Source organism: Chlorocebus sabaeus, chromosome 6, assembly GCF_047675955.1.
Source record: "Chlorocebus sabaeus isolate Y175 chromosome 6, mChlSab1.0.hap1, whole genome shotgun sequence".
Classification (NCBI taxonomy): domain Eukaryota; kingdom Metazoa; phylum Chordata; class Mammalia; order Primates; family Cercopithecidae; genus Chlorocebus; species Chlorocebus sabaeus.
Window position 1 is genome coordinate 41801283 of NC_132909.1, and position 23347 is coordinate 41824629.

General features: G+C 39.6%; 1 protein-coding gene across 7 annotated transcripts in view; it reads right to left on the reverse strand.

Annotated features, from left to right (window-relative positions):
* Positions 1-1994: 1994 nt before the first annotated feature.
* Positions 1995-23347, reverse strand: part of LOC103234265 (uncharacterized) — a 32131-nt gene continuing 10778 nt past the window's right edge. For 4 of the 7 annotated variants that reach the window (XM_073016739.1, XM_073016738.1, XM_073016740.1 and 1 more), the window contains one exon: positions 4671-7040. In XM_073016739.1, coding sequence (XP_072872840.1) covers positions 5134-7040 — 1907 coding nt within the window. In that variant the 3' untranslated portion in view covers positions 4671-5133. Of the gene's footprint in view, positions 2499-4285; positions 4392-4670; positions 7041-23347 lie in introns of those variants that run through there. The other 3 variants (XM_073016742.1, XM_073016743.1, XM_073016744.1) reach the window with 3 other exon arrangements.

Here is a 23347-nt window from a genome sequence, read left to right on the forward strand (position 1 = left end):
AAGAAAAGTAAAAGCCAAAGCCCAGAATGTGGCAAGGCAAGGGTTGAAAAGAAAAGAAGAACAAGTTTTCTTTGCCTAGCAAGCTTACTTCAAGGACAGTTATAAGATAATGCTGTTTGAGAAGTTGAAACCAAAGAAATAGGCTCCAGACACTCCCCTCTGAAGCAAGGGTGAAGGAAACAAAGAAAAACAAACAAATGTCTGTATTTAGCAAGTTCTTGTTTTCTCTTTCAACACAACTACAAAGCCACCAGCTATTAAAGGCCACAAGTTATGCCAATAATTCAGTTATGCTATAAATTACATAAACCTGTCATTATGTAATTAACTGCCTTTGTTTTGCTTCTGTAAGTTTACTTATTAAAACCTTGTTCAGTCTTTGTTCAAGGCTCAGCTGTTTGGATGTGAATCCACTGAGCCAGTGCATACCTTAAAATAAGTATCCTCCTTTATTCACTCATACTGGTCTTTCTAATCCTCTGTGTCCCACAACGTTTCTTGGTAGGCCAGCCAGGAGCAGAGATGGCAGATTTACTGTCTCCTTTGCCTGTGGGGCTGGAGCCCTGATTCAAGGGAAACCTGGGACCCAGGTGCTGCTGGGAGAACTTCAGCCCGGAGGGGAAATCAGCTCTCCCATGACCTGGCATCCCTAACCAGCAGTGCAATGGAGCCTGAGAAGGGCTACAGGATGATTCCAGAAACAGCGCACTTCAGGAACCACAGTAAGTTATTGAGGTCCAAGGCAGGACCCGTCTGATAAGGACAGAAGGGGAGCCTGATCATCTCCTGGAGTGTAACTAGTAGTCTGACCCAGAGAGGCTTGGGGCAGCGAGAGGGGCTTGCCAATTCAGATGAATCTCACACCTCAACCAACACAGGATGCAAGAGTGGCTTGCTTAGTTGGTTAGGTAAAGGAAACTGGGGTGGTGAGAGTGGCTCACCACCCCAATTAGGAACACAGGAACTGGGAACAGGGACGTATATAAAAGCGTGTGAAAGAGATGGTTTCAGGAGAAACCAATGCAACGAGTGATGTGGGGAGTCACAGATCTCTTAGCATAGACTGTGTGCCCCAAGCAAAGTGTGGGGCTGCCCCGGTGAACTGTATACGGCCAATAGGAGTTGCCCCACAGCTCAGAGTTGGGGTGGGAATAAGGACCTCTCCAAAGCCAAGCAGCATCTGAAAACACCGGTAATTGGGGATGGTCTGGTCAGTCTGAGGCAAAAGGAAGAGTGGGTGTGCTGCCTAGTTAAGGGAGGAAGTGGGAGTAAAGTCATCAAAGTCCACTCCACTGGAGCGCAGGTTACAGAACTTTAAAGAAGGTTTTACAGGGAATTACGGAGCTGTAAAACGCCCCAGAGGTTAAGAACTCTCTGTGAAATAGAACTACCTTCTTTTAGTGTTGGATGGCTGACCGAAGGAACTATAGATAGGAAAACAATTGGCCGTGTACTTAACGTAGTGGTGGGATACAGGACAGCCTCGGTATCCAGATCAGTTTCCTTATATTGACTCGTGGTTAAATACAGCACAAACAAGACCAGCTTTAATCCAGCCCTGTTTAGCAGCTTATTGCAAAACACTTGTGGCCCGAGCCAAGCCAAAAATGAAAGTAAGAGCAGCTTCGCCAGCAGACAGAGTTAAAGAAGAAGTCCCAGAGGGAGCAAGAAAGCCAGTTTTGCAGGAGCTGCCAGAGGGAATAAAGATTCCTACTCCATATGTCACAGCCTACCCCCCTTTACTGAAGTCAGCAGCCCCCTGGGAGCCAGATTCAGGAGCTAGCACACCCAACTCTCACGCTGAAGGGAAAGATGGAGCCTTGAGAGGCCAGGGAAAGAAGTCAAGGTAGTCAAGCAGGCTGTCTCAGATCTGGCTGTGCTTGATGTATGCAAATGCCTCTCAGGGAGACACAAGGACCCATTTATTAAGATAACCAAGGCCAAATCCAAGGGTGGCAATGTACTTTCATCTCTCAGCCCTTTTCAACCACTGATCTCTTAAACTGGAAACACCATACTCCCTCCTATATGGAGAAGCCCCAAGCTCTTATAGATCTGATGCAGTCATCTTTCTGACACAGAATCTAACCTGACCAGACTGCAGGCAGCAGCTTCTCATGCTGTGTAACACTAAGGAGCACAGGAAAGTAACCTAGGCAGCTCTCTGCTTGCTTGAATAACCCAGTAGGCAATAACAATTCTATAGTTATAGAATTTTGAGACAGAGTCTCACACTGTCACCTGGGCTGGAGTACAGTGGCACGATCTCGGCTCACTGCAACCTCCACCTTTCAGGTTCCAGTGATTCTCCTGCCTCAGCCTCCTAAGTAACTGGGATTACAGGTGCCTGCCACCACGCCCAGCTAATTGTTTGTATTTTTAGCAGAGACAGGGTTTCATTATGTTGGTCAGGCTGGTCTCGAACTCCCGACCTGGTGATCCACCCATCTCGGCCTCCCAAAGTGCTGGGATTACAGGCGTGAGCCACCGCACCTGGCCATAATTGTACATTTTAAAATAAGTAAAAGTGTAGAATTGGGTTGTTTGTAATACAAAGGAATAAGTGCTAGAGGTGATAGATACCACATGTATCCCAATGTGATTATTATATATCGTATTTGTGTATCAAAATATGCCATATATGGCATAAGTATATACACTCATGTACCCACAAAAATTAAGAAAAATAAATTTAAATGATTAAAATAAGAATAAAAATTTAACCTATAAAAACAATATTCTTTAACTTATTTGCAGTTTGAAGCCACTGGCAAAAGAGATGACTACAGATGTTAGTCCATTATGCTACCAAATAGTATACTACCACCATCTTTTACCTATGCCTTTTGGTAAGGTGGAAAAGGTTAACCTTTTTGGCATAGTAACACTTCATTGAATGCACAATAAAAATGTTGAAACAGTTACATTTACACATAATTTAAAATTTTAAAAATGTACTGCATTTTATCATATAAAAGCACAATTAGTACAACATACAAATATACTACTAGTTTTCTCATAATGCAAAAGAATATTACTCTTAACACCTTACTCGTGCATCACTCAATAGTATAAGTTAACCACAAAGAACCTCTCCACTTAGATTTTCATCATACATCTTACATTTTAATACTTACTCATCCATAAAAAAGATAATAAATGCCCTCCTAATGAAAAAGAATCTCTCATACCTCTGATGCAGCAACAAATGATAACATGTTTTCACAAGTCAGGAATGAAGAAACAGCAGAAAATAAAGAGTTGAGTTACATCATTTGCTTTTCAAAAAACCTGTAATTTTTTCAAGAATGTATGATCTGAATATAGTTATTACTCTGCAAATCTTTTACTCCTAACACTATATACAAATAACTTTTCTACCAACTTTAGTTTTATTTTATATACTCAGAACTCTGATTTAGAATATTCGAAGTGTCAGTTCCTCATATATTTCTACTATAAATTCTGGTATTTACATAGACTTAAATTTGGATTGAATTTTTTTATTTTTACTACATCTTTGAAAATATATTTTAGTATAAACTCTGGTATTTGCTAAGCTGTAGTTTTTGAAAAAGTCTTTTCCCAAATTTATTACATTTGCAAGACAATTCTCCAATATAAATTCCCTGATGTTGAATAAAGTTTGAGCAACCCCTTCAGTTTTTCTCTAGTACAAAATGTAGACAATAAGATCCAATACAAGTACTACAACCTTTTATGTTTGTAATGTTCGTCTTTAATATACTCTCCTTCACTTTAAAGGATAATATTTTCTGAAAGATCTTTTGACAGTAATTGTACTTGTCATGCTTTTATTAAGCATGAACTCTCTGGTGTTAAGATGTGAGCAGATACTGACGTCTTTTTCATAGTCTATATTTGTACAATTTTTCTCAAATATAAATGATTTTCTGTGCAATAAGATGTATTAGTTAAAAATTTTGCCACATTGTTCTCACTTGTAGGAATTTTTTCCAGTATATTACCTATAATCAAGTGTGACAACCATTTAAATACTTTGTTACATTCTCCACATTTCTAGGATTTCTCACTAATATGATTTCTTTTATGGTTAGAAAAGTTTGAGGTGTTGTCAGAAGCATTGCCACATCTTTCTGGTTTGTAGAGTTTCTCTCCAGTATGAATTATCTCATGTGTGTTAAGAACTGAGGACTAGTTAAAGCCTTTGCCGTATTTTTCACAATCATAGGGTTTCTCTCCAGTATGAATTTTCTTATGTTTAGTAAAACTTGATGACTGGTTAAAGGCTTTGTCACATTCTTCACATTTGTAGGGTTTCTCTCCTGTATGAATTATTTTGTTCAATAAGGTTTGAGGACTTGTTAAAAGCTTTGCCACATTCTTCACAGTTGTACGGTTTATCTCCATCATTATGTTTAGTAGGAGTTGAGGACTGGATAAAGGCTTTACCACATTCTTCACATTTCTAAGATTTTTCTCCAGTATTAGTTATCTTATGTTTAGTAAGGTTTGAAAATTGGTTAAAAGCTTTGCCACATTTTTCACATTTGTAGGGTTTTTCTCCAGCATGAATTATCTAATGTGTAACAAGCATTGAGGATTGGTTAAAAGGTTTGCCACATTTTTCACATTTGTAGGGCTTCTCTCAAGTATAAACTATCTTATGTGCAGTAAGTTGGACAGGCTAAAGGCTTTGCCACATTCCTCACGTTTGTAGGTTTTCTCTCCAGTATGAATTATCTTATGTTTAGTAATGGACAAGGATTTGTTAAAAGCTTTGCCACATTCTTCACATTTGTATAATTTCTCTCCTTTATGAATTATTTTATGTTTAGTAAGGTATAAGAATCAGTAAAAAGCTTTGAGACATTCTTCATATTTGTAGGGTTTCCTTCCAGCATGAATTATCTTATACGTAGGCGGGGTTGAGAAGTGGTTAAAAGCTTTGTCACATTCTTCACATCTGTAGGATTTCTCTCCAATATGAATTATATTTAGTAAGGTATAAGAATTAATAGAAATCTTTGCCACATTCTTCACATTTGTATGGTTCCTCTCCAGCATGAATTATCTTATGTGTAGTAAGGGTGAAGTTCTGATTAAAAGCTTTGCCACATTCTTTAAGGGAAGAGGCTTTTGCCACATTCTTCACATTTGTAGAATCTCTTCAGTATGAATTCCAATGTGAATTATCTTATGTCTACTAAGATGTGAAGACCGCCTAAAAGCTTTGCCACATTGTTCACATTTGTAGGGTTTGTCTCCAGTATGAATTAGCTTATGTTTAGTAAGGTTTGAGGAATGGTTAAAAGCTTTGCCACATTCTTCACATTTGCAGGGTTTCTTTCCAGTATGAATTATCTTATGCGTATTAAGGTTTGAGAATCGGTAGAAAGTTTTGCCACATTCTTCACATTTGTAGGGTTTCTCTTCAGTATGAATTATCTTATGTTTAGTAAGGGTTGAGAATATACTAAAGGCTTTGCCACATGATTCACATTTGTAGGGTTTCTGTCCACCATGAACATGCTTATGCCCAGCGAGGTGTGAGGACTGCTTAAAAGCTTTGCCACATTCTTCACATTTGTAGGGTTTTTCTCCAGTATGAGTTTTCTTATGTATACTAAGGACTGAAGATCGGTTAAAAGCTTTGCCACATTCTTCACATTTGTAGGGTTTCTCTTCAGTATGAATTATCTTATGTTTAGTAAGTGTTGAGAATTCACTAAAGGATTTGCCACATTCTTTACATTTGTAGGGTTTCTGTCCAGTATGAATTCTCTTATGTGTAGTAAGGTGTGAGGACCGATTAAAAGCTTTGCCACATTCTTCACATTTGTACGGTTTTTCTCCAGTATGAATTATTTTATGTATAGTAAGGGTTGAAGATCGCTTAAAAGCTTTGCCACATTCTTCACATTTGTAGGGTTTTTCTCCAGTATGAATTATTTTATGTATAGTAAGGGTTGAAGATTGTTTAAAAGCTTTACCACATTCTTCACATTTGTAGGGTTTCTCTTCAGTATGAATTATCTTGTGGTTAGTAAGGGTTGAAGATCGTTTAAAAGCTTTGCCACATTCTTCACATTTGTAGGGTTTCTCTTCTGTATGAATTATCTTATGTTTAGTAAGGATTGAGAATATACTAAAGGTTTTGCCACATTCTTCACATTTGTATGGTTTCTCTCCAGTATTAATTCTTTTATGTGTAGTAAGGTGTGAGGACTCCTTATAAGCTCTGCCATATTCTTCACATCTGTGGGGTTTCTCTTCAGTGTGAATTATCTTATGTTTAGTAAGGGTTGAGAAAACACTAAAGGCTTTGCCACATTCTTCACATTTATAGGGTTTTTCTCCAGTATGAATTATCTTATGTCTAGTAAGGGCTGAAGATCGGTTAAAAGCTTTGCCACATTCTTCACATTTGTAGGGTTTCTCTCCAGTATGAATTAACTTATGCCTAGTAAGGTGTGAGAATTGGTAGAAAGCTGTGCCACATTCTTCACATTTGTAGGATTTCTGTCCAGTATGAATTCTCTTATGTGTAGAAAGGTTTGAGTCCTGGTTAAAAGCTTTGCTACATTCTTCATATTTGTAGGATTTCTTTCCAGTATGAACCCTCCTGTGTCTAGTAAGGGTTGAGAACCAGATAAACGCTTTGCCACATTCTTCACATTGGTAAGAATTCTCTCTAATATGAATTCTTTTATGCTGACATAGGTGTAAAAGCATGCAAAATGATTTGCCACATTTTTTACATTTGAAAGGTTTCTTTCTAGTATGTTTTGTGTTATGTCTATTTGAATTTAAAAATTTGTGGAAGACTTTCACATATTTATCACATTGAAATATTTTTCTTTGGGTAGTTGTCAAACACAGGTTTAGTTCATTATAACCTTCTTTGTGCACATTACACTCATTCACACTTTTACAGCCTTTTCTTAACTGTAAATCCTTGTGTCCACATTTTACATATTCTCTCAGTATCACTTTTTGAAAAGAATCTTTAATGCCTGGCCCTGGGCAAAGGTCTTCAGCAAAATGAGAACATATAACTGAAAGAAATAAAAATATCAAATTACTCCACTTACTAGACTCAGATAAACATAGATTACAAATCTAACCTATAATATTATACAAACTACATAAACAAGATAGCATAGCAAAATACCAAAGGCTCTAATTCTTTATAGACATATATATGTAACAAAAACATCTGAGAAAAAATTATAAATGAGTTAAGTGTTTGAAGCACCCCAGGTAAGCACAAAGTGACACAGAAGGGAAGAGCTAAAGTTTGTTACATTCACCCAACATGGCTATTCCAGGTCCCCAATATAACATAATGCTTTTAGAAGTAAATTGCCAGCCAGATGCAGTGGCTCAACCTGTAATCTCAGCTACTTGGGAGGCTAAGGTACCAGTGAACCAAGATCGCACTATTGCACTCCAGCCTGGGGAACAGAGCGAGAATAAATCTCAAAAAAAAAAAAGAAAAGAAAAAAAGAGGTAAATTTCCAACTTTTGATTTTTTTTAAAAAAGACAAGTAAAACGCTGGCTCAAACTTATTACTTGCTTGTCTGGGCTTTTCCAGACACTGGTTTCTGTCTCCTATGATACATAGTGCAAAAAGAAATGGTGCTTTACTTTGGAATGACAGTTTGAGTATGCTGAGACCAAAGGTAAATGTTACAGCAGTAGAGACACTGCAGTACCACAGAAAGAAAACAGGGGTAGCAAGTGATTACTGAGTATTAAGAAAAAAGATGACTAGGGGTCAGGCGTGGTGGCTCACGCACATAATCCCAGCACTTTGGGAGGCCTAGGCAGGTGGATCACGAGGTCAAGAGATTGAGACTATGCTGGCCAACATGGTGAAACCCCATCTCTACTAAAAATACAAAAATTAGCTGGGCATGGTGGCATTTATCTGTAGTCCTAGCTATTCAGGAGGCTGTGGCAGGAGAATCACTTGAATCTGGGAGGCAGAGGTTGCAGTGAACCGAGATCACACCACTGTACTCCTGCCTGGTGACAGACTGAGACTCCATTTCCAAAAAAAAAAAAAAAAAAAAAAAGACGAATAATTTCCTTTAACTAAAAAATAAACACAAAATTTCAGATAAGACAGACTGAAAGAACATGCTCTTGAGAGACTCTCAGAATCTCTAATTCAGACAACTGTTCAAAGTATGCCAGGAGAAAGCCATATTACAAAGATTGTGACAGGTAACTTTTTAATGTTCAAATTTTGATAAAAGATTATTACAATGTGGCCAGGTGCAGTAGCTCATACCTGTAATCCCAGCACTATAGGAGGCTGAGGTGGGCGGATCACCTGAAGTCAAGAGTTTGACACCAGCCTGACCAACATAGAGAAACCCTGTCTCTACTAAAAATACAAAATTAGTCTGGCATGGTGGCAGGCACCAGAAATCCCATCTACTTGGGAGTCTGAGGCAGGAGAATTGCTTGAACCTGGGAAGTAGAAGTTGTGGTGGGTGGAGATCATGCCATTGCACCCTAGCCTGGGCAGAAGAGCAAAACTCTGTCTCAAAAAATAAATAAATAAAATAAAATTTTGAGGAAGAAACAATAAAAAATGAAATAAACTGAGTAATACTCAATGAGTGAAATATGAACACAGAGAACTATAGAAAATCAGAAAACTAGAAATAAGAAAAAAAAATTTAAAATATTAGAAAAACAAATTATGGAGGTAAAAAATATTAAAAAACTGAAAAATCTTGAAAAATGATGTAAAAATAAAAAAGCCCAACAAACAAACTGGGATACAAGCAAAGATATTTATATCAAACACATATGTAAGCACAATTGTAAAAGTCACAGAAAAGGGAATCTTGGGAGCTACAAGATAAAAGTGATGTGTTGGCTGGGTGCAGAGGCTCATGCCTGTAATCCCAGCACTTTGGGAGGCGGAGGCATGCCGATCATCTGAGTTTGGGAGTTCAAGACCAGCCTGACCAACATGGGGGAACCCATCTGTACTAAAAGCACAAACTTAGCTGGGTGTGATGATGCCTGCCTGTAATCCCAGCTACGCGGGAGGCTGAGGCAGGAGAATTGCCTGAACCAAGGAGGCAGGGGTTGCAGTGAGCTGAGATTGCACCATTGTACTTAGCCTGGGCAACAAGAATGAAACTTCATTTCAAAAAAAAAAAGTGTTATTTGCAACAATACTCTTATGAGATAGCCAGTGGATTCTCAACAAAAATTTTGCAGGCCAGAAGGAGACTGTGTGAAATAGTCAAAGTTCTGAAAAAAATTAACTATCAAGTATTTATAATACCATCACCAAGTCTGTCCTGCAAAATAAAAAGAAAAAAAACTTCAAAACTAACCAAATTCTAAAGAAGTATATTGGCACTCTTACATATAAAAGGTGCTGAAAGCAGTTGCTTCCAATGAAAATAACAAGACTCAACAAAACGACATAAAATCGTATTAAAATACATTATTTTCTGGGAAAGATATGCACATACACAAAAACAAATTTCTTAGCACAAAAAATACATCTATATAGATACACAAAGCAAAATAAGAAAGAAGTAAAAGCATATCAAAATAAAAATAAAGACACAAAGAGAAAATGTGGGACAAAGATACAAGAATCAAATAGAACAATAAACATTAGTAAGTCTCTTTGTTTCAGAAAACTTTGTGTCTGTACAGGCAGAAGAGATTATGATCATGTAGTACAGAAGCCTGTGTTGGTAAAGGAGACAAGTTCCTGCTACACATTCAGTGTCTGGGGTTGAGATAAGCCAGAAGTCTTCTAGGCACCTGTGTATATTCTTGGCCGAAAACTCTAGGGGCAAAGCTGTTGTGGGCATAATTCCGGAGGGTAAAACATTGCCCTGGGAGAAGAGTGGCCATGTCAATTTTTAGTGGGTATGGTCAAGAGTGGGTCACAATCATGTGGGCACCAAAGTAGGGAGAGGAAATAAGTTCTCGGAATATTTTTACTCTCTTTTCCCTCTCTCCCTAGGAGACCAAGAATAACAGGACAATGTACAGTGTGACAGCCTGTGTGCAGAACAAAGCTTCACTTCCCTCAGACACCTGAAGTCTCCCTCCAGCCCAGGCCTGTGATAGTTAATACTGAGTGTCAACTTGATTGAAGGATGAAAAGTATTGATCCTGGATGTGTCTTTGAGGGTGTTGCCAAAGGAGATTAACATTTGAGTCAGTGGGTTGGGAAAGGCAGACCCACCCTTAATCTGGGTGGGCACCATCTAATCAGCTGCCAGCACAACCAGGATATAAAAGCAGGCAGGAAAACATGAAAAGGTTACATTGGCCTAGCTTCCCAGCCTTCATCTTTCTCTGGGATGGATGCTTCCTTCCCTCAAACACTGCACTCCAAGTTCTTCAGTTTTGGGACTCAGACTGGTTCTTTTTGCTCCTCAGCTTGCAGATGGCCTACAGTGGGACCTTGTGATCATGTGAGTTAATACTAAATGAACTCCCCTTTGTACATATATATCCATCCTATTAGTTTTGTCCCTCTAGAGAACCCAAACAGAAGGCCCCTGTGGTAGCTCTCGTCTAACAAAAAAAGTTGTTGTTTGCTGAACACCAATCAATTATCCAACACCAACTGGCTGTCCAACAACTCAATTCTGACACCACCCAGAGTCAACACAGAATCCACAAGTTCAGGACTCAGTCCCACAACACTGTCCCAACTACAGATGCCAGTCACATGGCTCTGGATAATCATCTTTATTTCCGAACTACTGCTAACAAGCCAAGGTCTTCCACATCTTCCTCCTCAAGTTCAATAATTTGATAGGCTACACAGAGAACTCAGCAAAACACTGAACTTACATGTTGGGAACAGGCCCCCCAAAATCTGGCCATAAACTGGCCCCCAAACTGGCCATAAACAAAATCTCTGCAGCACTGTGACATATTCATGATGGCCATAACGCCCAAGTTGGGAGGTTGTGGGTTTACCAGAATGAGGGCAAGGAACACCTGACCCACCCAGGGTGGAGAACCACATAAAGGCATTCTTAAACCAGAAACAATAGCATGAGTGATCTGTGCCTTAAGGACATGCTCCTGCTGCAGATAACTAGGCTAACCCATCCCTTTATTTCAGCCCATCCCTTCATTTCCCATAAGGGATACTTTTAGTTAATCTAGTATCTATAGAAACAATTCTAATGACTGGCTTGCTTTTAATAAATACGTGGGTAAATCTCTGTTTGGGACTCTCAGCTCTGAAGGCTGAGGCCTGTGATTTCCACTTCACACCTCTATATTTCTGTGTGTGTCTTTAATACCTCTAGCGCTACTGGGTTAGGGTCTCCCCAACCGAGGTAGTCTCAGTAAGTTGCGTCCATCATGGGGGCTCGAATCCAGGTCGAAGGGTCACTGGAGCAACGATTGGAGAATGTCTTAAAACAATTCCCATGGCGAGTAAGAAGGGGAGCTTGGAAGCATCAGGGTAACAATGGGACAAATGTGGACCCTGGTTCCTTCCTCCTTGTAACTTTTCCACACTGATAATGAGGAGGAAGGAGAGTATAACGAAGTAACAGAAGAGGTTATAGACCAGGTTTATTTGCCAGCTAAAGTGGCACAGGAGGGAGAGGTTCATCCCTACCCTTCTGCACCCCCTCATTATTATTTTGAAGAAAAAGAGTGGCCTGACCCTCCAGATCTTTCTTTTCTGGAGGACACTGGGCAAAAACTAGTTGCCGCAGTTAACTGTTCGAGCAGTGCCTTGAGCCACCACTCTTAATTCTCTTCAGGCAGGAATTCAACAAGCTAGACGAGAGGGTGATAGAGAGGCTTGGCAGTTCCTTGTTAGAATACACCCCCCAGATCAACAGGGAAATATAGCTACATTTGAGTCTTTTCCTTTTAAAATACTCAAGGAGTTTAAACAAGCTATTAATCAGTATGGACCAGGTTCTCCTTTTGTAATGGGATCGTTAAAGAATATTGCTGTTTCCAGTCAGATGATTCCTACTAACTGGGATACTCTTACTCGAGATTTTCTAACTCCTGCTCAGTTCTTACAATTTAAAACTTGGTGAGCAGATGAAGCTTCCATTCAGGCTGCTCGCAATGCCCAGGCCCAACCTCAAATTAATATAACTGCAGACCAACTTTTGGGGTTTGATGGCTGGGTTGGTTTAGATGCACAAGTGGTCATGCAGGATGATGCCATAGAATAGCTTATAGGAGTGTGTATTAGAGCTTGGGAAAAAATCACTTCATGTGGAGAACAATACCCTTCCTTCAGTGTTGTTAAACAGGGACCAAAAGAACCATGCATGGATTTTATAGCTTAGTTACAGGAGTCTCTTAAAAAGGTGATTGCAGATTTGGCTGCTCAGGATATAGTGTTGCAGTTATTACTTTTCAACAATGCTAATCCCGATTGCCAGGCTGCTGTGTGACCTATCAGAGGGAAAGCACATTTAGTTGATTATATCAAGGCCTGTGATGGTATCAGAAGTAATCTGCACAAGGCCACTCTGCTAGCACACACAGTGGCAGGGCTGAGAGTGGATAAAGGAAATAATCCGTTTCCTGGAGCTTGTTTTAACTGTGGGAAACATGGTCATACTAAAAAAGAATGTAGAAAAAATCAGCGAGTCAGGCTGCCAGATAGGGGAAAAAAGAAAACTGCTGATCCTGAAGTATGTCCAAAATCTAAAAAAGGAAAACATTGGGTTAATCACTGTCACTCTAAGTTTGATAAAGATGGGAACCAGATTTTGGGAAATGCCATGAGGGGCCCATCACAGGCCCCGTTCAAAACTGGGGCATTTCCAGCTCGGGCCATTCCCTCATCCCTGTACATTGTCTGTCCCCCGCCACAGCTGGTATTGCTGCAGTAGATTTATGCTGCACAAAAGCTGTGAGCCTTCTGCCTGGGGAACCCCTGCAAAAGCTCCCAACAGCAGCAGTCTGTGGACCTTTGCCAGCGGGGACAATAGCATTACTTCTAGGAAGGTCTAGTTTAAAAGGGGTACAAATATATACAGGTTTAAAAGGGGTACAAATACATACAGGAGTCATTGATTCAGATTACAATGGGGATATTCAAATTGTTATATCTACTTCTGTTCCCCAGAAAGCAGAGCCAGGAGAGCGCATAACACTGCTCCTGATTGTGCCGTATGTGAAAATGGGAAAAAGTAAAATTAAATGAACAAGAGGATTTAGAAGCACAAATAAACAAGGCAAAGCAGCTTATTGGGTAAATCAAATTACTGATAAACATCCTACCTATGAAATAACTATTCAGGGAAAGAAATGCAAAGATTTGGTACATACGGGAGGGGACATTTCAATTTATGGGGAAGAGATTTATTACAACAATGGGGAGCACAAGTTCTAATTCTGGAACAATTACATAGCCCTCAAAGTCAACATACAATGCATGAAATGGGGTATGTCCCTGGTATGGGCCTAGAAAAAAATTTTGCAAGGTTTGAAAAAACCACTTCAAGCAGAAAGACAAAGTTCCCGCCAAAGATTAGGATATCATTTTTGATGGTAGCCATTGTTAAGCCTGCAGAACCTATACCTTTAAAATGTTTACCAGATAAGCCAATTTGGATAGAACAATGGCCGCTAAGTAAAGAGAAACTGGAAGCTTTAGAGAAATTAGTTACCGAACAATTAGAAAATGGGCACACAGCTCTAACATTTTCCCCTTGGAATTCTCCAGTTTTCGTAATTAAGAAAAAATCAGGTAAATGGAGAATGTCAACTGACTTAAGAGCCATCAATTCAGTTATACAACCTATGGGAGCATTACAGCCAGGATTGCCTTCTCTTGCTATAATTCCAAAATTTGGCCTTTAATAGTCATAGATTTAAAAGACTGCTTCTTTACTATCCCTTTAGCTGAGCAAGACTGTGAACGGTTTGCATTTACAATTCCTGCAGTAAACAACCTGCAGCCTGCTAAGCGTTTTCATTGGAAGGTGTTGCCACAAGGTGATGTTAAACAGTCCAACAATTTGCCAGACGTATGTAGGGCAAGTAATCGAACCTACTCATAAAAAATTTTCAGTGTTACAGTATTCATTATATGGATGATATACTTTGTGCTGCCCCTACTTGAGAAATATTACTCCAATGTTACAATCACTTGCAAAATTTGATTTCTTGTGCTGGTTTAATTATAGCTCCTGACAAAATTCATACTACTACTCCCTACTTCTACTTGGGGACCTTAGTAAATGACACTACCATTGTGCCACAGAAACCAACCATACGTAGGGATCAACTGAAAACATTAAATGACTTTCAAAAAAATTACTAGGGGACATTAATTGGATATGACCTGCTCTAGGCATTCCTACCTATGCCATGAGTAATCTGTTTTCTATCCTTAGAGGAAATCCTAGTCTCACTAGCCCTCGACAATTAACAAAGGTCAGGCTGAGGGAGAGTTACAACTAATTGAGAAGCAAGTTCATAAAGCTCAAATAAATAGAATAGATCCAGAGAAGACTCTAGATTTGCTAATTTTTTCAACTCAGCATTCACCTACTGGTGTTATTGTCCAAGAACAGGACTTAGTAGAGTGGCTTTTTCTTCCATATACTAATTCATGGACTGTAAACTCCTTATTTAGATCAAATCACTACTATGATAGAGATTGGGAGAACTTGGATTGTTAAATTACATGGATATGATCCTGGAAAAGTTATTATCCCTCCCATGAAGACACAAATACAGCAAGCTTTTATAAACAGTCTTACTTGGCAAACCCATTAAGCTGACTTTGTGGGTATTGTTGATAATCATTTTCCTAAAATAAAATTGTTTCAGTTTTTGAAATTAACTGGATTATCCCTAAAATAACTAAATGTAAACCAATTGAAGGTATTGAGAATGTTTTTACAGATGGGTCTAGTAATGGTAAAGCTTCTTATTCTGGCTCAAAAAGTAAAGTTTTGCAGATGCCCTATACTTCAGCTCAAAAAGCAGAGCCTGTAGCGGTAATTGAGGTATTGATTGCTTTTGACATGCCTATTAATGTGATTTCTGATTCTCCATACATGGTTCATTCTACACAGTTAATTGAAAATGCTCAGTTATGATTTCATACAGATGAACAACTGATGACTTTATTTACCCAACTGCAAACAGCAGTTAAGAGTAGAATGCACCCTTTTTACATCACTAACATTAGGGCTCATACACCTCTTCCAGGACCTTTGACTGAAGGGAATCAAATGGCTGATCGCCTAGTTGCTAATGCAATATCTAATGCTAGACACTTTCACAATTTAACCCATGTTAATGCCTCTGGTCTCAAACGCAGATACAGCATTACCTGGAAAGAAGCTAAAGTTATTATCCAGCAATGCCCAACTTGCCAAATGGTACATTCCTCATCTTTTACAGGAGGAGTTAATCCTCGAGGATTGGAACCTAACTCTCTTTGGCAAATGGATGTCACATATGTTCCCTCATTTGGGAGACTAGCTTATGTACATGTGTGGACACCTTTTGTCATTTTGTCTGGCCTACATGCCAATCAGGAGAGTCTTCTGCCTGTGTTAAACATCACCTTTTGCAGTGCTTTGCGGTGACGGGCATTCCAGCTACTATTAAAACAGATAATGCCCCAGGCTACACTAGCCAAGCTACAGCTACATTTTTCTCTGTGTGGAATATTAAACACATTACTGGTATCCCATACAATTCTCAAGGACAAGCCATAGTGGAAAGAATGAATCTCTCCCTAACACAGCAGTTGCAGAAGCAGAGGGGGGAAAAATAGAGAATAGGGAACCCCACAGATGCAACTGAATCTAGCATTATTAACTTTAAATTTTTTGAGCCTGCCCAAAGGCCAGATGTTATCAGCAGCTGAACAGCATCTACAGAAACCAGCTGCAAAGACAGAAGCAGAACTGATTTGGTGGAGATAGCCGATAACAAAAAGTTGGGAAATAGGTAAAATAATAACTTGGGGTAGAGGTTATGCTTTTGTTCCTCCAGGCCACAATCAATAGCCGATTTGGATATCATCAAGACACCTGAAACTTTTATCAGGAGCCAGATGCTGAGGAAGAGATTCTGGGAGGATCCTGAGGACCCCCCGGTTCCAGCCATGTCGAGACTGATGCTGAGGAAGACCCCTAGTGTCACAAGCAACACCCGTTGAACACAGCCACCCACCTTGGGACAGACCAAGAAGCTGTCATAGATGGCAGAAGAAAACCTGAGTAAAGTGGGACAACCAGTCACAATGAGTAATTTAGTGGTAGCTATGATAGCAGTTATCACCATTGCTGTGAGTATTCCCTCAACAAGGGCTGACACAGAGAACAATTACACTTATTGGGCACATTTATCTATCTTGGCTGGTAATAATGCCTGGATGTAATCACTCTATGATGCAGTTACACATGCTTTCTGATCTCAGTATTTACCATAATAAATCTGCTCCTATAATTGAGGAATACTGCCCTCAAAAACCTATTTGTAAACAAAATAGAACCTGACCAGAAAAAATGAACGTACTTCTTTAAAAAGATTGCATTGCAGAATGGGCAGAGGTGCCGCACAACGATTCCTATGGAATCATTATTAACTGGTCCCCTAAGGGGATGTTTAGCTTAAATTACACCTCTCAGTCTGTGTGCCATGGCCACACTATGTTCAGCTGATCTGAACAAAACGGTCAGATGATGGTAGAAATGATAAGAAGTAGAGCAAGAGTTCCTATTATCTGGAACCATGGCGGTATAGTGGCACCTCAATCTCAAATTATATGGCCCACTGTAGGAGCTAAACACAAGGATTTGTGGAAACTATTAATAGTTCTTAATAAGATCAAAGTTTGGGAAAGAATAAAAAAGCATCCAGAAAGACACTCTACAGACTTATCTTTGAATACTGCAAAATTAAAAGAACAAATATTTAAAGCATCCCAGGCACACCTGGACCTTACTGCCAAGAACTACAGGGCTTAAAGGAGCTGCAGACAGATTAGCAGCTAGTAACCCATTAAAATGGACAAAAACACTCGGAAGCTCTGTGAGTTCAATGATTGTGCTTTTAATCTGTGTTGATAGTCTGTAGTTATGGATCCTGACTCCTGCAAGAAGTAGCTCACCGTGACAAAGCTGCCTTTGCCTTTATCGATTTGCAAATCAAAGAAGGGGGACATGTTGGGAACAGGCCCCCCAAAATCTGGCCATAAACTGGCCCCAAAACTGGCCATAAACAAAATCTCTGCAGCACTGTGACATGTTCATGATGGCCATAATGCCCACGCTAAGGTTGTGGGTTTACCAGAATGAGGGCAAGGAACACCCAGCCTGCCCAGGGCAGAAAACCAGTTAAAGACATTCTTAAACCACAAACAATAGCATGAGCAATCTGTGCCTTAAGGACATGCTCCTGCTGCAGATAACTAGCCCAACTCATCCCTTTATTTCAGCCCATCCCTTCACTTCCTATAAGGGATACTTTTACTTAATCTAATATCTATAGAAACAAAGCTAATGACTGGCTTGCTGTTAATAAATACTTGGGTAAATCTCTGTTCAGGTGAGACTGAAGGCTATGAGACCCTTGATTTCCCACTTCACACCTCTATATTTCTGTGTGTGTGTGTCTTTAATTCCTCTAGCGCCTCTGGGTTGGGGTCTCCCCAGTCGAGCTGGTCTCAGCAGTACAAAATAGAAAAAAAAAAGTACGAATACATAGAAACTAAACAACACACCCTTCAGCATGCTCTTGTTCAAAATTTGAAATATTTTGAAGATGTCCATAATGCTCAATGTAATCTACAGATTTCATGCAATGTGAGATTGAGGGAGGAGAATCGCTTGAAACCAAAAGGCGAAGGATACAGTAAGCTGAGATTCAGCCACTGCACTCTAGCCTGGGTGAAAGAGCGAAACTCCATCTCACACAAAGAAACAAAAAAGCCTGTAATCCCAGCACTTTGGGAGGCCGAGATGGGCGGATCATGAGGTCAGGAGATCGAGACCATCCTGGCTAACACGTTGAAACCCCGTCTCTACTAAAAAAAAAAAAAATACAAAAAACTAGCCAGGCAACGTGGCGGGTGCCTATAGTCCCAGCTACTCAGGAGGCTGAGGCAGGAGAATGGCATAAGCCTGGAAGGCGGAGCTTGCAGACAGCTGAGATCCGGCCACTGCAATCCAGCCTGGGCGACAGAGCCAGACTCCGTCTCAAAAAAAAAAAAAAAAAAAAAAAAAAAAAAAAATTACAATAGCGCAGTTTTATTGCAAAATCATTAACTTTTTTTTTTTTTTTTTTTTTTTTTTTTTTTTGAGATGGAGTCTCACTCTGTCACCCAGGCTGGAGTGCAGTGAAGCAATCTCAGCTCACTGCAACCTCCACATCCCGGGTTCAAGCAATTCTTCTGCCTCAGCCTCCGAGTAGGTGGGACTACAGGCACACGCCACCACACCCTACTAATTTTTTGTATTTTAGTAGAGACGGGGTTTCACTTTGTTGCCCAGGCTGGTTGTGAACTCCTGAGCTCAGGCAATCTGCCTGCCTCAGCCTCCCAAAGTGTTGGGATTACAGGTGTAAGCCAGCGCACCCGGCCTGCCTAACATTTTATAATTTGATTATAAGCTATAACTCACAAAACACTCGTAAAAAAGAACAAAGAGACATTATACTTTCTGATTTCAAAACACATTAAAAGCTGCAATAACAAAAAAGTGTGATATTTACACAAAAATAAAAAGATGAAAGAACAGAGAGCCCAGAAATGACGCCTTCTGTATATCATTAGATGATCTTTTGCAAAGTTGCCATGAACGCACAATAGAGAAAAGATAATCTTCTCAAAAAATGTTAAAAACAACATCAACACTGATGAAATAAAGTTACATCATTTTTTAAAACTATATACAAAAAGTTTACAAAAAAAATGCATAGACATGCGGCCAGGCGTGGTGGCTCATACCTGTAATCCCAGCACTTTGGGAGGCCAAGGTGGGTGGATCACCCGAAGTCAGGAGTTCCAGACCAGCCTAACCAACATAGAGACCAACATGTATTTTTAGTCTCTACTAAAAATACAAAATTAGTTGGGCGTGTTTGTGCTTGCCTGTAATCCCAGCTACTTGGGAGGCTGAGGGAGGAGAATTGCTTGAACCTGGAAGACTGAAGTTGCCATGAGCCGAGATCATGCCATTGCATTCCAGCCTGGGCAACAAGAATGAAACTCCATCTCAAAAACAAAAACAAAACCAAAAAAACTTAGACATGAAAAAATAACAAATCTCAAAAAAACGAGATGAGGCCTGGCACGGTGGCTCAAGCCTGTAATCCCAGCACTTTGGGAGGCCGAGACGGGCGGATCACGAGGTCAGGAGATCGAGACCATCCTGGCTAACATGGTGAAACCCCGTCTCTACTAAAAATACAAAAAAACTAGCCGGGCGAGGTGGCGGGCGCCTGTAGTCCCAGCTACTCTGGAGGCTGAGGCAGGAGAATGGTGTAAACCCGGGAGGCGGAGCTTGCAGTGAGCTGAGATCTGGCCACTGCACTCCAGCCCGGGCTACAGAGCAAGACTCCGTCTCAAAAAAAAAAAAAACAAACAAAAAAAAAACGAGATGATATGGGTCTTAGCACCATTTTCTTAGATATAATATTAAATGCATGAATTACAAAGAAAAAAACAGAAAAATGTAACTACACTATACTTGAAAATTTCTGCACATTAAAAAAAATATTCAACTGAGGGAAAATGCCTTCTAGGAAATAGGTGAAAATATTTGCAAATCATATGTGATAGGAGTTAATATTCATAATATATGAACAACTCTTAAAACTGAACAATAATGCTAAATTGATTTAGAAATGAGCAATTGAAAATTTTCATCAGAAAAGATACACATATAGAAAAAGAGTATTTGAAATGACACAGAACATTTCTCTACTTTGTATAGAAACACATGAAAATAAGAGTGAAAAACAAAATTGCCTCACACCCATTACAATGGCCACTATAAATTTTTTAAGCACACCAAATCTGTTGATGATGCAATAAAAATGAAACCTATATTGTTAGTAGAAAACAAAGATACAGTCATTATTTTAAAATGTTATGTTTCTCAAATAATTAAAAATTTAATTATCAAATACAGCAATTCCATTTATGAATTTATAGTCAAAATATGAAACACAAGACCTGGAAGACCTATCAGAACATCCATGTTTATTGTACCCATATTCACAAAAGCCAAAGGGCTGAAGCAACTCAGATGTCTCTTGATTTATAAACACATCAAAAGTGTTGCATATATATATAGACACACACAATAAAATATTATTCAGTTTTAAAGAAGAAATTATCACATTTTACGATAAACTTTCCAAATGTCACCTATATGTCAGAAACGAAATGATGGATACCGTATGATTCCACTTATATATCTTAAGTAGTCACACTCATAAAAACAGAAATTGGAAGGGTGTTTGTCAAGCCTGGGGAGAGGGTAAATGCATTGTTGTTACTTAATGGGTACTGGGTTTTAGTTTCACAAGATGTAAAACTTTTAGAAGTCTTTTGCGTAACTATGTGAATAAACTTAACATGCCTGAAATATACAGCTTCCTTTGGAGATAGGGTCTCACTCTGTCACCCAAGCCGAAGTGAAGTGGCACAATTAAGGGTCACGTCAGCCTCAAAGTTCCAGGCTCAAGTAATCCTCCCCTCTCAATCTCCCAAGTAGCTGGAACCACCGGTGCACACCACCATGCCTGGCTATTTTTAAAAAATTTTTGTAAAGAGGGAATCTTCATATGTTTCCCAGGCTGGTTCGTATGGTGCCCAGGCTGGTCTGAAACTTTTGGGCTCATGTGATCTTCCTGTTTTGGACTCCCAAATTTCTGAAATTACACGTGAGCCACCCATATGTTGGGCCCTGAAATGTACACTTAAATAGATTTAAGATGCTAAATTTTATGTGTTTTTACAACAATTAATTTTCTAACCAAAAAACTGAAAAAAAAAAGAATTATAAATCTTTTCAAAAATTACCTTCGAATCACAGAAGTATTTCCCTTACACAAAGGAAATATATATTCATGATTAAACAAATCATGAAAACAAGAAATGGTGAAAATATTTGCATGACTACTCACTTAGACAAGATAAAACCACCACTGAAAATCAGCTAAGAAAGAATATATACAAGAGGCAGAGCGCGGTGGCTCATGCCTGTAATCCCAGCACTTTGGGAGGCTGAGGCGGGCAGATCATGAGGTCAGGAGATCGAGACCATCCTGGCTAACATGGTGAAACCCCCTCTCTACTAAAAATACAAAAAATTAGCCAGATGTGGTTGCAGACGCCTGTAGTCCCAGTTACTTGGGAGGCTAAGGCAGGAGAATGATGTGAACCCGAGAGGCAGAGATTGCAGTGAGCTGAGATTGCGCCACTGCACTCCAGCCTGGGCAACAGAGTGAGACTCCACCTCAAAAAAAAAAAAAAAAAGAAAGAAAGAAAGAATATATACAAGATAAGCCATAACCAATATTGGGGTCATATTTATAGATAAACACACATATACGATTGTGATAGACATATGGCTGATTTATCTTTTAATTAAACCTCACATCGACATAAAGTATACAGACAGAATTGCAAATTGACTAAAATTCTAATACATAACCAAAAACCATGATAAGCTGATATTAAGAAACCTACACTAAAAACACCACTAATATGAAACTGCACAACAATAAGAGACATGTTTACTCATACAATTTGGTATGCAACATTAATGTACCATTAAAAAAGAATTTGTCTGACTACAGTGTTTGACTGTAAGTGTGTACTCATCAAAGGCAGGTATTTTGAATAACTGGCAGTAAAATTTCAGAGAATATGCAGTATAATTATAAATAAAATATTCTGATGCGAAACTTCTAACAAGCATTTAAAAGAAACGAGTGGCCGGGTGCGGTGGCTCACGTCTGTAATCCCAGCACTTTGGGAGGCCAAGGCGGGCGGATCACCTGAGGTCAGGAGTTCGAGACCAGCTTAGCCAACATGGTGAAACCCAGTCTCCACTAAAAACACAAAAAAATTAGCTGGGAGTGCTGGCAGGCACCTGTAATCCCAGCTACTCAGGAGGCTGAGGCAGGAGAATCACTTGAACTAGGGAGGCAGAGGTTTTGATGAGCTGAGATCACACCATTGCATTCCAGCCAGGTGACAGAGCGAGACTCCTGTCTCAAAAAAAAAAAAAAAAAAAAAAAAATTGGGAATTACAACTACCCAAGCCTCTTGCAACAAGACAACTAAATGTGGACCCTAGTGCAGACCCAGCAGCCTCGCAACCAAGTTACAACCCCACTCCACTACAAACCCAGGGGGTATCCCAGAACCCTGGGGACCCAAGAAAAGATCTTTACCTCCTGAAATTAGTTTATGAAAACTTAAGGAGTTGTTTGCTGTTTCAAATTCACAGATACCAATAGTAAACTCTATTGTGCCCACTGTCAATGCTTCTATTTTAACATAGCACTGGAAGTATGTGGCAGAATAATGAAAAAAAAAATTTTTTTTAAGCCATTGAAACTGAAGACAAATAAGTAAAAAGTTGCTGTTTGAGTAACATATAATCTTACACATAAAAAACCATAGTACACTGAAATTCGTTTAAACTAATAAATACACTCAGTAAATTAACAAAATATAAAATTAACATAAACGTATGTTATTGTTCTATACACTTAAAACAAGCTATTGGATACAATAGAAATTTAAAAAGTTTTATTAGGCCAGGCATGGTGGCTCACACCTGTAATCCCAGCACTTTGGGAGGCCAAGGCAGGTGGATCATGAGGTCAGGAGATCGAGACCATCCTGGCTAACATGATGAAACCTTGTCTCTACTAAAAATACAAAAAAATTAGCCAGGCATGGTGGCTGGTGCCTGTAGTCCCAGCTACTCGAGCAGCTGAGGCAGGAGAATGGCAAGAACCCAGGAGGCAGAGCTTGCAGTGAGCGGAGATCACACCACTGCACTCCAGCCTGGGCGACAGAGTGAGAGACTCCATCTCAAAAAAAAAAAAAAATTTATTTTTAAAAATTTTTTTTTTTTTGAGACACAGTCTCGCTCCGTGGCCCAGGCTGGAGTGTAATACAGTGATCTTGGCTCACTGCAACCTCTGCCTCCCTGGTAAGAGTGAGTCCCCTGGTTCAGCCTCCTGAGTAGCTACGATTACAAGTGCTCACCGCCACACCCAACTAATTATTTATATTTTCAGTAGAGACAGGGTTTCACCATATTGGCGAGACTGGTCTCAAACTCCTGAACTCAAGTGATCCACCTGCCTCTGCCTCCC